This window comes from Pipistrellus kuhlii, unplaced genomic scaffold (assembly GCF_014108245.1).
Source record: "Pipistrellus kuhlii isolate mPipKuh1 unplaced genomic scaffold, mPipKuh1.p scaffold_m20_p_17, whole genome shotgun sequence".
Lineage (NCBI taxonomy): Eukaryota > Metazoa > Chordata > Mammalia > Chiroptera > Vespertilionidae > Pipistrellus > Pipistrellus kuhlii.
Genome location: NW_023425482.1, coordinates 5,650,082 through 5,666,723, shown reverse-complemented (window position 1 = coordinate 5,666,723; position 16,642 = coordinate 5,650,082). Strand labels below are relative to the sequence as shown.

At 57.3% G+C, this 16,642-nt stretch overlaps 1 protein-coding gene and 1 long non-coding RNA gene across 2 annotated transcripts in view; both read left to right on the top strand.

The window, feature by feature from the left end:
- The window catches only part of JPH3 (junctophilin 3), an 88,512-nt gene extending 74,640 nt beyond the window's left edge, over positions 1 to 13,872 (top strand). The window contains exons 3-5 of the mRNA XM_036440500.2: positions 6,531 to 6,655; positions 8,713 to 9,596; positions 12,073 to 13,872. Coding sequence (XP_036296393.1) covers positions 6,531 to 6,655; positions 8,713 to 9,596; positions 12,073 to 12,153 — 1,090 coding nt within the window. The 3' untranslated portion in view covers positions 12,154 to 13,872. The remainder of the gene's footprint in view (positions 1 to 6,530; positions 6,656 to 8,712; positions 9,597 to 12,072) is intronic.
- Positions 13,873 to 15,184: 1,312 nt separating this feature from the next.
- On the top strand, positions 15,185 to 16,212 carry LOC123652474. The gene is made up of 2 exons (XR_006741837.1): positions 15,185 to 15,468; positions 15,729 to 16,212. It is a non-coding gene; the product is annotated as an uncharacterized LOC123652474 (long non-coding RNA).
- The last annotated feature ends 430 nt before the right edge of the window (positions 16,213 to 16,642 follow it).

The window sequence follows — 16,642 nt, the reverse complement described above, 5'->3', positions numbered from 1 at the left end:
GAAAGTCTCATTTAGAGTTCACCTTCGGTTTTCTCTATTAAAAGCACTCATCCTGATTGGATTTTATTTTAAGATTGGCCCAGCATTTTCTTTTTATGTATGTGTGAGCGTATATATGTAAATATACACGGGATGTTGGTGAATTAACGTTCCTGGCATATTTACTAAGGGAACTGTGCAAACCAATAGTGGCCCCTTCAAGGGAGTTTCCCACTCGCTCACTTGTGCTGTGCATTAGGGGGCTGAGCAGGGGTGGTCGATGGGCGCTGTGACGACAGGATCTGAGCACTGGGACAACTTGCATGCTCCGCATGCTCGTTTTGAAGTGGGTAAAAGTCTCGGGCTCAAGGTCAGGCCATGCACCGGAGCCTGGGGGTGCCCCGAAGATGCCATGTGCCAGGGGCCTTCCAAGAGGAAGATCTGCCTCCTAGAGTCAGCCAGGTGGGAAGGGGTGGTTTTATTTCCAAGGTCCAGGACAAAGCAGAAGCATGTGTGGTGAAAGCATGATCTTCGCCGAAACAGGTTTGGCTCAGTGGATAGAGCGTCGGCCTGCGGACTGAAGGGTCCCAGGTTCAATTTCGGTCAAGGGCATGTACCTTGGTTGCGGGCACATCCCCAGGAGGGGGTGTGCAGGAGGCAGCTGGTCGATGTTTCTCTCTCATCAATGTTTCTAGCTCTTTATCCCTCTTCCTTCCTCTCAGTAAAAAATTGATTATATATATATAAAAGAAAGCATGATCTTTGCTCAACTTCTGGATGCACCTCCTCCCAGGAAAGGCCGCCATCACTGAGCCGCCTGACCACGTAGGCAGGACCGAAGGATGGCACACGTGTGTTTGCATACGTGCTGCTGGGACGCGTGTGTACAGAAATGCTTTGGAATGATGCCCCTTTTAGCCTGACTTTCAGGGGATTTCAGCTGAGTTATCTGAGGTGGGTGCTTGTATAATAAACAAATTCACATTATTCCTTTCTAAATGAGGAACCATCAAACTTGCTCCTTTAAAAACACAAAATCTCAGATTCAAGTTTTTCTTTTCTTTTTTTTTAATATATTTTATTGATTTTTTTACAGAGAGGAAGAGAGAGGGTTAGGGAGTTAGAAACATCGACAAAAGAAAAACATTGATGAGAGAAAAGCATCGATCAGCTGCCTCTTGCTCACCCCCTAGTGGGGATGTGCCCACAACCAAGATACATGCCCTTGACATAATCGAATCTGGGACCTTTCGGTCCGCAGGCCGATGCTCTATCCACTGAGCCAAACCAGTTTCGGTTCACATTCAACTTTTTCTATGACTTCATCCTGTGAGCAGCCTTGTCCAATCCAGCCTGCTGCCATTGGCTATGGACTTGGACACACTCTCGCTCCAAAACCTCTAACCGCTGCTCCTCAACCATCATCCACAGCACCCATTCCCCCTGCAGCCTGGCAGCCGCTCGTTCCACCCTGGGCTGGCCCGCCTGCCTTTCCCTCCGCCATCGGGCCGTGTTCCTGCTGTCCCCTCTCTCGGGTGGCAGGCCCGCTCTTGGTTCAGAGCCCTTTGGGGCTCCATATTCATCAGCATCCGTGGTGGTCAGCAGCAGTGGCTGCTGGGACGTTAGCAGGCAGCAGGCAGTGTTCGGCCTCACATCTTTCAGGATGAAGCCTGCCCTAAGCCACTCAAGCTCCACCTCAGGGGAGAACCTCCACGGGCTGCGCTGGGTCCTGCCCCAGACCTGCGATGCTGTCTGAAGGGGCCTCGGGCTCCTCCATTGTTTTCCCGGAACTCACTTTGTGCAGCCTGGCAGCCTGCAGTGAGGGTCTTTGCAAGACGTTCCCAGAGAAAGCAGAGGCTGAGACTTCCTTCAGGGGCAGAATCTGGCTTGTCCGTCCTCTCCTGGCACAGCTTTGATGGTGGCTAATGTGCGCCCTATCCTCACCCGTGCTGTTCCCGGCTCTCCTTGGCCTCCAGGGAGCTGGGCCCTCCAGGTGGCCAGGCCCAGGCATGCACCCCGATTTCCTGCCTCTATCCATTCCCCTCATTCCTTCATGATCTTAAGTTACTCGTTAGTGGTTCATTTGTCTGCTTACCCTTGTTAGGAGATGATGGAATACAAGGTAAATGTACTGACCAGTGTGACTGGCTCCCCAGCCTTGTCCACCATCCTTGGCCTTTTAAACCCCCCATCCTTTTTTTTTTTTTTTTAAATATATATTTTATTGATTTTTTACAGAGAGGAAGGGAAAGGGATAGAGAGCTAGAAACATCGATGAGAGAGAGACATCAACCAGCTGCCTCCTGCACATACACACACAGACACACACACACACACACACACACACACACACTGCGGATGTGCCCACAGCCAATGTACATGCCCTTGACCAGAATCGAACCTGGGACCCTTCAGTCCATAGACCGATGCTCTATCCACTGAGCCAAACCGGTTTTAGCTAAACCCCCCCATCCTTGAAGCCACCAGTTTGGGGAGGCCCCACGCCCTCTCCCCGGACTGCCTGGCCACTCATTGTCTCCATGGCTCGGATCACAGCCCCTGAAACATGCTTATTTTTCAGGATCCATCCTCTGGGCCCCGTAATGTGCAAAGGTGACGGGTGGTTCAGGGTGGATATCATCTGCTCGGGTCCCAGCCAGACCCGGGGCTTTGGGGACACTTGTCTGGTCAGCTGTGATGCTCCTTGGCCAGCGGATTTCCCCGGCCCCTGAGCTTAGAGGCCCTCGGCCAGCCAGGGAAGGGCCCGGTGTTCGACAGCGCCACGTGCTGGTGGGGTGCTCAGAGAACACTGAGTTGTCGCTCAGAACCCCCAGGGCTGGGGGCGCAGGCCAGAGTGGGGAGGGTCTCCTTTTACGGTGACAAATGCTCTACAGCACATGTGTCAAACACAAGGCCCGCGGGCCAAATCCGTCCCGCCAGGCCTTGCAATGTGGCCCGCACCGCGCTGTCATCACTGCACTCCGCTGCGTTTCCATCACAATGACAGTTTATGACTGTTCAGTAAACCATTCGGCCCGCGATTTAGGCTGGATTTTAGATTTTGGCCCCTTCTCTGATTGAGTTCGACACCCCTACTCTACAGGTAGAGGTGGTGGCTGCACGGCACTGTGGGTGTGCTAGCTGCCATGAACCGAACTCTTTTAAATGGTTTACTGTATGTCATGTGGGTTATACCTTGATCTTTTTTTTTAGAAAAGGAAAAAGAAAACCTTAAACACACACACACACACACACACACAAGCTAGTTGGGCGTGACGTGTCCAGAGCAGGCCCATTTACTGAGACAAAGTGGCCTGGAGTTGCCGAGGCCGGTGGGCAGGTGTTGGGGAAATGGGAAGAGGGTTACTGCTGGCAAAGGGGACAGGGTTCTTTTGGGGCAAAAATGTTCTAAAGTTGGTTGCGGTGATGGTTGCAGGACTCTGAACGCGCTGAAAACTGCTGGGTTTTAAATGGAAGATTGTGAAGTATGTGCGTTCTATCTCGATGAGAGTTATTGCTGAAAACAGAGAAAACCCCACCTGTGGCATGTCCTAGAGCAGTGGTCAGCAAACTCATTGGTCAACAGAGCCAAATATCAACAGTGCAACGATCGAAGTTTCCTTTGAGAGACAAATTCTTAAAACTTAAATCTCTTCTAATGCCACTTTTTCAAAATAGACTCGCCCAGGCCATGGTATTTTGTGGCAGAGCCACACTCAAGGGGCCAAAGAGCCGCATGTGGCTCAAGAGCCGCAGTTTACCGACCATGGTCCTAGAGAGAAGCCACACCACACACCACACCAGCAGCCATGAGCTCAGAGCCCGCCGGGGGGGGGGGGGGGGAGGGCAGGGGGGGTAGAGAGGAGTAAAAGGAGGAGGCTGTGCAGGGGGCTGTGCCACGGCTCCTGGGCGCCTGGTGGGACCAAACCACGTGCTGCCCTGCTTTTCTCCCTCAGGACCAGCCGCATTCAGACGGCCAGTGTCAGCTCAGGGGCGGCACAGAGCCTCCGGAATCGGATGGAAGGTGTCACCCTCTGCTTTGGGGGGAAGGGTGTGTGTGTGTGTATGTAGAGTATTTTGAGTGTAATTTCAGGGGACATGTGTGCCTCCCAAAGGCCCCCAGTTCAGAGCCCCTCCAGGGGGTCACTGAGGCCTCAGTCAGCCTCCAGGTCTCCTGGCTGGGGTGGCGCTCGCTGGGTCTCAGCCCAGGACAGATGCAGGACAAGCTGGCTCCGCAGGCTCCCCTCACCCTGCCACCCGTCCTTCCCCTCAGCACTGACACTCCCACCTGCGTGGCCCTGGAGGCTCAGCCCGGCCTCACTGGGTCTGACTTCCACCTTGTCTCCCACGTGGCGACGCTGACAGCTCTCGAGATACACACGCACCTCTCGCAGCCCATGGTTTTTCATAAACTCGTCGTGGCTGTGACCTTAGGGAGCGGGGCTGGGGTTCGCCGGCCTCGGGTGGGCCTGGTCCGCAGAGGCCTGTGGGTGGGGAGGGGCCAGAGGCTGTATAGTGATTTACCCAGTTGATTTGCTATTGATGCAAATTCAGTGTTAATAATTGGTGCTTTGTTGATGGCTTTGCCCTGCCCCTCTTCTGTGGTAACTACAACCACAGGGTTCCCCAGGAATCTTCTAGAAGGTGGTGCTTCTCAGCTGGTGCTCCCACGGAACATGGGGTTGCAGCTGACTGCCATCTTTCCCAGCTTCTAGGAGAGAGAACTCTTACAGACACTCCTCGGAGCTACACTTTGCAGGGGGTTCTCTTCAGTTTGGGGCCTGCAGCCAGGCGGTGCAGTGGGTGGCGGGCAGCGGGACCCTGGAGACCAGAGACGGCTGGGCGGGCAGCCCCAGCAGCTCACCTCGTTCCCTGCACACACACACGTCCGTGCTGTGATTTGTGTGTGTCTGTATGTCCTACATTTGTTTCCTACAGCAAAGTTGTTCCTAGTTATTGGTGGGATTTTGAAACAGGAAAGCCTGGTCCCTCACGAGGAGCAAGGGGTCCCCGGGGTGAGCCTGTGGACGAGGAACTTGGGTGTTGGAGGGTCAGGCTGCTCAGAGGAGCCTTGAAAGGCGACGGCTGAGGGGCAGGCTATGCCTTGTCTTGGACTGGTTGTGGTGCCTCGATTTCCCTGGTACTGGGAAGCAGTGCCCTCTGGGCCCCAGGCAAGTGAGAGGCAGGGACTCCTGGCATTGCCCTGTCTCGGGCACCCAGTCCAGCCTCGTTTTGTGAAGGGAGGGAGGCTCCTGTGGGCCTCCGCTGGGGAGCAAAATCCTGGGGCCCCTGGGCTAGAGATGGGGCAGCAGCATCCAGCCAATCTGCTGGCCGCCCTCAGCGCACCCACGATGGCGAAGGCAGCACCGGGTCTGCCACTTGGTGCAATGTGTATTTATGTGAGAGCAAACCCATTCTGATCACGTCCCCCACACCCAGCCGGTGCTTGGGGCCTTCATGTGCCCCCCCCCCCCATACATTCACCAGATCAGTGGTGTCCCTGACTCTTAGTGACCAAGTGAGAAACTGAGGCACGGACATGCGACTTCCACTGAGCCTCTCGGCTCCTACGTGGAGTGCCACGCCTGTGCTCCGAGGGGCGCCGTCACCCACAGTCAGGTGCCGGGGAGTCACCTGGTCTCTGGGCAGAGCCCGTGGGAGACAGACTTGCTTTCTCCCAGCACCTGGAGACCACACTTCACACCCACCCTCTAAGCCTGCCCCTCCGCACACCTGGGCCAGTGAGAGCCGCTGCTGAAGGTGCCGGGTGATGGCTGAGTGGATGCGCCGGCCCCGTGGGGTGGGGCGGGGGTTGGAGTGGAAGGAGGGCCGGGCGGTGAGTGTGCGGGGGACCAGCTGCAGGCCCAGCGCGGCTCCCGGGACGCCTCCCCCAGTGCTCAGCTCACCCGGGCCCCCTCCTCGGGGGGAGCCGGGGGCGGCGGTGCCATCTGCTGGGATGGGCGATGGGCAGCCTGGGCACAGGAGAGTGGGCGTCTGGCCGTGTCTGGAGAACCCTTCTGTGGCGATGCGGCTCCTCCCTGGGCCTGGAGCCAAGCCTGGGCTGGGGGAGCGTTTCGTTCCTCATGCCCTTGGCCCGCTGAGTGCTGACGGGTCCACGGCCGCGCCTGCCTGTTCCTGCTCAGAAGCCTGGCTGCCCACTCGCCCCTTGGGGGCGGCGGGTGCAACTGCCCCCCACACTGCTCACTTGTCAGGTCAACACTGATGAGGCACCTGCTCGCTGCTGGAGCCCGAGATGAGTCAGCCGGTCTCGGCTTCGGTGTGTGGGGCGACCAGGGAGGAGGGCACTCCTGCTGCAGGACCTGAGCTCCGCGGGGACCCAGGCACCGGCACGGGGTGGGGGGGGTGGGGGGGGGAGCCCTGTGCCCGGCGATGCTCGCTGAATGAGTGAAGGAATGAGAGATCCAGAAGTCTGAGGGCACTTGCCCCAGGGCGCCCAGCGTCCTGTCCTGGTCTGACCCACAGCGGGGATGGGCTGCCCAGCCCTCTCTGCCTCCTGTGCCCTCATGGCCCTTCCTGTCTCTCTCCCCCAGGACCTCCCACTCCCGGGCCAAGGCCGAGGCGGCCCTCACTGCGGCGCAGAAGGCCCAGGAGGAAGCACGGATCGCCAGGATCACTGCCAAAGAGTTCTCCCCTTCCTTCCAGCACAGGGAAAACGGTGAGCCGGGCGCCGGGCGGAAGGGGCAGGGTGTCCTCCAAGCCCACATTCCAGCAGGTGCTGCCCGCTGCCATCTCCCCTCACGTTCTCTCCTTCACGATGCTGGGCGTCCCTGCGAGGGGCCTTGGCACACTCCTCCCTCACACACGTCTCCCTGCCTCCAGGGCCGTGTCCCTGTGTGCACGCGTTTCCACGCATCACCCTCCCGCTTTCCATGAGGGCAAATGTCTGTGTGCTCTGCGTGTGCACGTGGCCTCTCCCTGCCCTTCCCCCAAGGCTATGCTAGAACTTTCTGTGACAGACCAACTATTCTATAAGTGCTCCATTCAGAAAGGTAGCTGCTGGCCATGTGGGGACTGCAGCTAGCTGGCTGAGGCCCTGGTCACTAGTTTTATTTGATCAGAACTGATCTACATGTAACTGCAGATAGCCACGCGTGCCTCCTGGCGGCCACACTGGGCAGAGTGCTCATCAACGAGGGGAGCTCCTGCCATGTCTTTTGGTGGGAGCTGGAGGAGCTAGAAGCCACTGCAGGTTGCAGATCTGCGACCCTCGTCCTGCCTGGGGACGGGGCCTGAGGGAGGCAGAGGGCTGGAGAAGGCGGGCATTGATGAGAGAGGGGGACAGCCACCTGTCTCCGCTCTCTTCCCTCTGGCCTCTCTCTGCGGCAGGAAGCCCTGGAGGACAGGTTTCACCACTGCCCACTGGCCCGCTCCCGAGTGGGGACAGAAGCCGCTGGAGGTTTTAGGCTGACGTCCGCCACGCGCAGTCCATCCTGAGAGCACACCCGAGCTGTCCTGGAGCCGGAGCTCCCGGCCTCCCTGGGAGGGTCCCGGCCTTGGGGCGGCTGAGGGAGGCCGCCCGCTTCTGGGAGACAGGAGGACCCAAGATAAGGGACAAAGGTGTTGGAATTCAGCCACACATGTTCTGCTTTGCATTTTCACAAGGATGCTTCCAGGAATGTCACGCGCTCTGCAACTAATTTTAGCTGAGCACAGTCTCCAGGCTGGTGCTGAGAGTCAGGGCTCCGGAGCTGAGCATGAGAGCGCCACTCTGGCGTGGGGTTCACGGGACCCTGCAGGGTCAGTGTCCAGGCTTGTGTGGGACCCTAGAGTGTAAGGCACAGGGGCTTAGGCCCCAGAAAGTCCAGATCACAGTCGGACAGGTCAGGGGAGGGATCATGGGGGTCCTGTGATGGGGCCAGGGCCCCCCACAGGGAGGGCAGTTCTCCACGTGCTCCCTCAGACACCCCCTGGCCTGTGTCCCGTGCTGCAGAGATGTGGTAGTTGAATGGATCTGGACTCCCTGGCTGCCCCCCATGTGACAAATGGGTGCAGATGCAGGGGGGCTGACTGCTTGCCCAAGTCCCAGTACCTGTCGCTAGCACATCCAGGAACACATGGGACTCCCCTTGGGGCCTTCACCCTTTGAAATGCCCCAGGGACTGTTCATGGGCGTTTACGACTCTGCCTTATTCTGGTCACTGACTCAGGCCCCCATGCATGCCACCAACAGCATGGTGGATGCCTCTTCATAATCGGGGGGGCCGGCCCCTGCTGAGAATTCCGGCCACCCTGAGGGGGCCGTGTCCCCTAAGGCCTGCTCCTGCCCCGGTTCAGAGGCTCCAGTATGGAAGCAGGGAGGGGAGCCCAGGCAGGGGGGGGCAGGAAGAACAGGCCACCAGAGGGTCAGTGTCCTGGGCGGACAGGCCCCCTTCCAAGACCTCGAAGGCCACCTAGCAGAAGATGCTTCCTTTCATCCTCAGGAGGGCCCCATGGGGGGCGGGACCTGAGACCCCCAGAGAAGGCAGGGCCCCGGTCCTCGCACACTGAGCCCTGGTCTGCCCTGCCGCGGGGCTGGGGCCAGAGCTGCTGCCCACCGCTGCCTGTCGTGACCTGGTCATCCTCAAAGCACCTGTGGGCGGAGGCTTGGGGTCCATGGAGGGGCTTTGGGAACCACTGTGTCCAGGCTGTCCTGCCATCCTCGGGCGAGGCCAGGCCTCCCTCCGCACATGGCTGAGTAACCAGCCCCTGTGTGCTGCCCGATCCCCCGTACAGGGCTCGAGTACCAGCGGCCGAAGCGTCAGGCTTCCAGCGACGACATCGAGGTGATCTCCATGGGGACGCCCATGCAGCAGGAGAGCCCGGAGCTGTACCGCAAGGGCACCACCCCCTCGGACCTGACGCCCGACGACAGCCCCCTGCAGAGCTTCCCCGCCAGCCCCTCGGCCACCCCCCCGCCGGCCCCCGCCTCCAGGAACAAGGTGGCCCACTTCTCGCGACAGGTGTCGGTGGACGAGGAGCGGGGCGGGGACATCCAGATGCTCCTGGAGGGCCGAGGAGGGGACTACGGCCGCCACAGCTGGGGCGAGGAGAAGGCGGGGGCCTCCAGGGGCATCCGCAGCGGGACCCTCCGCAGTGGCCCGCCCTCGGAGGACTTCCGCACCCGGGGGGGCTCGGGCCACAAGCAGCCCGGTAACCCCAAGTCCCGGGAGCGGCGGACGGAGTCGCCCCCTGCCTTCTGGACTCCCCACCCTCGGGCCAGCAACCCCAGCTCAGGAGGCGCCAAGCTGCTGGAGCTGGACGAGGAGAAGCTGAGCAACTACGAGATGGAAATGAAGCCCCTGCTGAGGGTGGACTCCCACGGGCAGGAGGCGTACCCCCAGAAGAGACGCCACAGCCGGGGGGCTGCCTCCCGGGGCCTGGGCGAGGACCGGGGCTTTGGGGCGCAGAGACTGAGATCCAAGTCCCAGAACAAGGAGAACGTCCGGCCGGCCGCGGGCGCGGAGCCCGCGGTGCAGAGACTGGGGAGCCTGCGGCTGGGCGACAGGGCCGAGCCGCGGCTGCTGCGCTGGGACCTGACCTTCTCCCCGCCCCAGAAGTCCTCGCCCGTGGCCCGGGAATCGGACGAGGAGAACGGGGACGAGCTCAAGTCCAGCTCGGTGAGTGGACGCCCGTGGGGAGGGAGAGCCCAGGTCCGCCCCCCGCCCGGAGCCTTCCATGGAGTCCGCGTCTCGCTGAGAGGGCGGGGTGGGGGTCAGCGCGGCCCCCCGGGGGATGGATGGCCTTTGCTTCCACAGGACTGGGGCCTTCCCTCCCAGGAGAGCCAGTGCAGGGCTGGGCGGCATTTCCTTCAGACAGAGACCCAGGAGGTTGGTCACAGGCTTGATCCTTTCAGGGAAAGCACTCTGGCAGCTTTGGAAGTTCCCACAAAGAAAATGGGCAGCATGGGACCCCAGCCTCGCCCAGACCCTCCCCGATTTCCTCCAACTTCCCTGTGCTGGAAGAGTGTCTGCTGTAAGCCCTCACCACTGTCCACGAGGTACCCCTGTCCAGGAGACACTGAGGGCCAGACGCAGAGCAGGGGGCGTCGGCTGGGTCAGGTCCTTTGTCCAGGCCACACCGCTGACCCGCGGGCCAGGCACTGTGGTCCCATCTGCCGGGACACACGTGCCCTGCTCCAGAGCCCACTTCCTAATGGTGAGCCAGACAGTTCTGCGAGGCTGTCCGCCCCACAGCCCTGACTATAAAGCCGCGGTTCAGAGTATGGCGCTGCAGGGCACTCGGGGAGTTTGTTGGAATGAGGCTCTGGCCTGTGGGGTCAGTGGCTCTGATGGGGCTGTAATCCAGGTTGATCAGGCCCCGTGGGGACTGTGCTGCTCAGGAGTGAGGACCGTGTGTCTCAGTGCGAAACCCACCTAGAAGCACTACTCCCGAGGCGATGGATTAGAGGAAAGAACAGGCAACCTGGGCAGGACCCTCTTGCACCCAGAGGCACCTCCTGGGACCCTTTGTCAGGCGGCTTCCGCCTAAAAGGACACGCTTGGTCCCTTGGCGCAGCGGCAGCAGAAAGGGCCAGGGGAACACACTTCAGACCTACACCCCAGGCTGATGCCTGTGTGGCCCCACACGATCCCGCCTGGACCAGTGTCAGCCTACGGGCCTCCCGCCCTTGCTGATGGGTGCCGCGTGCCACAGCCCCACGTGTCCCAGAGGAACGCTGGGGGCCTGCCTCGTGGGCGTGCAGAGCTGACACCTGCATCCATCCAGATGGCCCCCGGGGACTCAGTGCGGCTGCAGGGCAGGGGCAGGGTCTGCCCGTCCCCAAGGAGTCCCGTTCCTCATCTGGATGTTGTCCCTTTGGGAGAGAAGCTTCCTATCAGCAGACAGGCTGCTGGCCCTCCAGGTCACTTCTGCTTCCCCTTGAAATCACTGTAAGCATGTCTTCTTGCTGGTGGGCTGGTTCCTAAAATGCTTCCGTCTTCCCTGCCCAATCCCCTCCACCCCCCTGGAGAGCAGCCCCCGGGGCCTAAGTGCCAGCTGCCTCAACTCCACTTTCCTCATTCTGGCAGCCGGAAAAGTGTGTGCACGTTCAGCTGCACGTACGTGCGACTGGACGAGGAGCGGGCGGGGACATCAGATGCTCCTGGAGGGCTGAGGAGGGGACCACGGCCGCCACAGCTGGGGCGAGGAGAAGGCAGGGGGCTCTAGGGGTCCGTAGCAGAACCCTGATGTGTGCCCCCCATGTGCACTTGTGTGCAGATGTGGTTATTTTGGGATAGCCGGATGATGGGCAGGGGTGGAGACGCAGGGCGGGTTCCGTGGCTATCCCACTTACCCTGCTGGCCAATCAGGCTGCTTTAAAATGGAGCTCCCTTGGGAAGAGGTGCAGGCTCCCAGCTGGGCTCTGGTACTTCCTGTGCCAGACCAGTGCCTGGTCTTGAGGGGCAGCTGGGGACACCGGGACAGGGGAGTGGAGGGGAGCCCCAGCAGAGGCCCCAGGTGCTGGCCCTAACCCTGTCCAGGGGGCAGGCCCTGCGCCCATCCCTGAGGCTTCACGAGGACAAGCCCAGAGAGCCTGGGTTCCAGGAGCCCAGGTGATGCGGTCTCCGCCGAGGCGCTGGGCGCCAGGAAAGGCGGGAGAGGACAAGCGCTCCTTCCTGCTGGCGAGGGAGGCGGGCTGCCAGGGAAGGTGGTTAGCAGAGCTGGAGCCGCTCCCAGGAAGGTGGGTTCTACCGAGGGAGATGTGTTCAGAGGCCTATTGGAGGTTCTCCCATTGGCGGTTTGGGGATCCCAGGCTGAATATAGGGGCCGCTCTGGGTGGGCTGCAGCTGAAATCCAGTGGCAGTGTCTGAGTCCCAGCTGTGCAGAGCCGGGTGTGGGGTGTGTACTTACGGGGAGACCCGGGGCACCTGGGGGGCGGGCAGCAGCCAGAGTGCTCGAGTTCCCAGGGCGGTGACTGCAGACCAGGGGGCACTGCAGCCTCTTCCTTAGGCCTGACTCCTGAAGGGCTTCCTGCTCTGAAGAGTTGGACGTTTGGTTCCAATCTCCTATTCTGGGCTGGGACTGGGGGGTGGGTATGGCCAGAGAGAGAGCACTGCAGACCAGGCTCATCCCTCCTCTCTCCTTCTGTTCCAGGGCTCAGCTCCCATCCTGGTAGCCATGGTGATCTTGCTAAACATCGGAGTCGCCATTTTGTTTATTAACTTTTTCATCTGATGAAATTGTCACATTAGCAAAAATACCAGTTGGTGTACAAAAGGGGGACGTTAAAAGCAAAAGAACAAAAAGGAAAGGATCGTAACTCGGACAGCCCACAGCCACTTCCGAGTCTCTTCACAGAACAAACACGATTGGGTATTACTCACAGTTTGCCTTTTTTTCTGGGTAATGTTTTTTGGATTTTAGCCAAAACTCTTTGCTTGTATAACACTATGCTGTGTGGCATGGCAGAAGGAGGCCAGCACGCCGATCCTCCAGCTTGAAGTGGAAAGAAAAGGGATCCCAGCAAATCAGCGGCAAAAAAATAAAAAAAATAAAATCGCCACCATTGTCATCACACCCCCTCCTGGGATGTGGGGAAGGAGGCAGCCGAGGAAGACCCCTCCGAGGGGCCAGCTGTGCCCGCGGGGGGAGCAGCGGTTGGCAGGTGTGACGCGGGGCGTCGGCTCACTCTGCTTCTCCTCCCTGTCCTGGAACAGCGGGGACAAGTGTGGTGTGAGTGCAGGGAAGAGGGTGTCCTATCCTGGCTGGCAGCAGCCTGGGCTTTTTCTATTTTAAATCTGTGCTGCAGAGGTCTGTCTTCTCGTCTCTTCCCAAAAAAACAGATCCCTTGTCTCGGCACTGCTCCACGGCTTCCCTTGCAAGGCCAGGTCCCACACCGAGTCTTACAGCGAAGTCTTCGTTTCCCTGCTGTCCCTCTCTACTCCCCACCCTCCCACCAGGCCCAGGGGAGCCTTGCTGCGGACGCCAGGAGCCTGCAGAGGCGCGGGGCTGGTGCCGGAGGGCAGGGAGCAGTGCGGCCCTGGCCATCAGGCCTGGGCTGCAGCTCGGCCTTCCTGCACTCACTGTGCAGGACAGGTACCCAGGTTCCCACGTCCCTTCAGACTCCGCAGCCCTTTCATGACACCCTCTTCTCCCACGTCACTGAGCCCACGAGTTTCATTTTGTCCTGTGCCTGCAACTTCCCCCACAGACATGCCTCTTCTTCCCAGATGCCTCATTCAGTCTCCGGAGCTGCTCTAGTCCCAGGACAGAATGTGGTTGAAACCAAGTGGCTTAAAAATTCCTGAGAAATCGTTGCATATCCATCTCCCCCAATATGTGACACAACTCTCAGCCACGCACACACAGACTCCTGGTGTTTCTGCCTTCTCCAGAATGCTGGAGTGCTCTATGGTCCTAGCCCGAGCCAGCCCGGCCAGCGGGTATGGACGTGTCTGTGGGGCCACGGGCACGTCCATACCCAGGCCCCCTGTGCTCACAACTGGGAAGGTCCTTACAGTGAGTTCCCACAGTCGTCCTGGGTACAGCCCGCCTATGACTCTGCCTTGCTTTGCTTATGTTTAGCTGTTTCTCTGCTACCTTTCAAGCAGATTTCTTTACTACACTGCACTGGATTGCTATATTTTTAACCAGAAATAAACTAAAGATTAGAGCATGTTCCAGTTAAATTCAGTTTTATTTTTTTTCTGTTAGAGATTCAATCCCTGTTCCTTCTCACATTTTGGTTTAGGTTGGGGTCTTTTTTGGGGGAGTGGAGACATGGGAAAGGGAGGGAGGATCCGTAGGAAATACATTTCTGATAATGTTGCTTTCTAAAGGGATATTACATCTTTTTGTACATCTTATTTTCCGTTCCCCTTTTTTAATATCAAGTGGTTGCTGCAGACCTGAAGTGAACCAAATAAAGATGCCTGCTCCTTGCAGCTCTAAGAACCATCATGCTGGGATATGTGGTTTATAATTCTATTTGCAACTCTTTGTCAAGATTACAGATTTTTTTTGTACATTCCAGTAACTGCATGACAAAAATGGTACCTACAAACGCAGGTTTATATATTTACATGCAAACACCACGAGGTTGTTAGATGCATAAAAGCAGCAGCATAGAAGTGCATGTCATTCAACAGAAGCAGTAGTGGCTTCATGACTAGATATATCCATCACTAGTCCAGCTGCCAATCACAAACTTGTGAAAACCCAATGAACACCTCTCCCCACTGCACCCCACCCCCACCACGCCCCCACACCTGCAGAGGGCAGAGCCATTTCCCTGCATGCAGAGTGAATTCCAAGTAGATTCCACCAAGACCAAAACACTGGGTTGGAGAGACCAGAAAGCTTTTTTTTTAATTGTTCCAGTGTGATTAAAGACCAGGCTGCCTTGCAGCATGCCTGCAGATAGGCCGAATGCTCTGCCTACCTGCCCAGAACCTCAAGTTTGCCCGATGGTGCACCAGTCACCTAACTCGAGGCCAAGTCAGTTGACCTGCTTCTCTCATGCAGATCCTTGTGGATGTGTGTGCTGAATTCAACAAGGAACCATGGGGCTGTGGGGAAAACAGACATGGGTCATGGCTGTCCCCACTGGTGCAGAGCACTGACAAGTTTTAATTATTTCCAGAGCAACCTTGTGAGCCAGTTCTCCTGACAAGCTCTGGATGTGAAAACCTGGAGCAGAGAAATTGAGATACCTGAGATGCTAGGCTGGGTCATGGGAGAAGGAGTCACCACCCCGTTCCCACCTCTCCTCACCCGTCCAAGGCTGGGAGCCAGAACTCACACCTTACTCTAAAGTCACCAGGCAACATGTCTGTGCCGATGGCTCACCGGTTCATTTGTGCTTTTAAGTCTGCTTCGTGTCTGTACAATACCTGGATGATTTCAGGCCCCTGAAAAACCCCTTCGTCCATCCTTTTGAATTCTAAGGTTTGTAATCATTAGCACACAGATTCCCCAAAGACAGAGATGAGGTTGCAGTACATAAGCCAAAATAACAAGAAAGATGAGGCTGATACAGAAAAAAATCAGTGCAGCCACAGAAATGCAAAGCCCACTGCCTAAGTCATTCGAGAGGGAGGAGAGTCATGAAAATGCAAAGACTCTCTGACTCGATTTCCTAGGAAGTGCACATCCAACGATCAATGTTCTCCCGTCTTTGTTGAGATGCCATGGCGCATGGCATGAACCAATACTCTGGTGGTGGGATGACGGGCTCTTTACAACATGCACTAAACCCAAGAGAAGAGTGAGTCTCACCAGTGCAGACTCCCCTTGGGGCCTGTTGGGCACTCAGATGGAGCAGCCCATGTCCTGGCTAACAACTGGCACCCCAGCCTTGACATCAGGGTGCTCTTATTCCCTTTCAGTAAGTCATGCGCCGCCGTCCCCCTCCCCCCCCCCCAACAAAAGGGCGCTCCCAAGAGCTGGTGGAGGTGTTCAGAGCCACAAGACAGAGGACTTGTTCAAGAGGAGTATTTGGGGGAGTGAATCAAACAGTGGTCTCATTTTTTGCTATTTTTGTTAGTTTGGGTTTCTGATTTTTTTTTTCTTTAATAAAGCAAAGCATTATTATTTTTTATATATTTTTTTTATTGATTTGTCACAGAGAGGAAGAGAAAGCAATAGAGAGTTAGAAACATCAATGAGAATCATTGATCAGCTGCCTCTTGCACACCCCCTACTGGGGATGTGCCCGCAACCAAGGTACATGCCCTTGACCGGAATCGAACCCGGGACCTTTCAATCCGCAAGCCAACGCTCTATCCACTGAGCCAAACCGGTTTCAGCAGGTTTCTGATTCTTTAAAAACACCCAAGTGTCTACAATCACCACCAGTATTTTCTCTCTGGGCAGGGTTTTCCTGTAAGGCAGTTCTCACCTGTACCCAAGCAGCCCAGTGGGTGCTCCCAGGGATGCCCCCAGTGGCCTCCTCCAGGGGCACTTGCTTATTTCATCTTCACATGCACAATAAGACACTTTCCAACACGAAGGGTGGAAGATGCAAACCTTTTCTACAGGAAGCTCAGTTTAACTTTTATAGGTCTTGTCTTCCCGTTTTTTTCTTGCCTTTGATCTCAGAAAGTTACCACGAAGGTGCCTACTAGGTTTTAAGACATCGATTTCCACAGCTGAATGTACTGCCTGACCCTCACAATCAACCGACAGTATTGAGTATCGCTGACAAACACCTCAATGTCATGATAATGGGAACACCAGTCATCTTTAATCTTGCCTCGGACAAGCCTTGGCTCCCAGTTAAGCATAAAAGTGAAGTAACAGGATCAAGAGAAAGAAGGTATGAGGGTGAAGCTCTGTCTGTAAACATAAGGTGTCTGGCTAGTTTTGTTCTCTGGCCAGGGTTGGCCAGTCAGGCAAGACCATCAGTAAGGAAACACTAGAGAAACGGCCTGTCCTGAGTGTCCAGAAGTGTCCCTAACTCAGCCTTAAAAGAAAAAGTGCAGTTGCCTTTGATTGAAAATAAAAAAGCTGTATTTGTACAGTGTATCCATGTGCCTGGACCATGTGAACTACCGACTCTATGAGATATCTGACAACTATGGAAGCACAAAGGTTCAGTCACTGAAACACGTGATGGTTGGCACTGGCTCAGGGAGGCAGGGGAGGAGGTGCTGGCACGGAGCGCCCAGTGCAGAAGGGAGCCAGCAGGGCGTGGTGCCTGAACGGGGGACCACCCCTGTGGGAG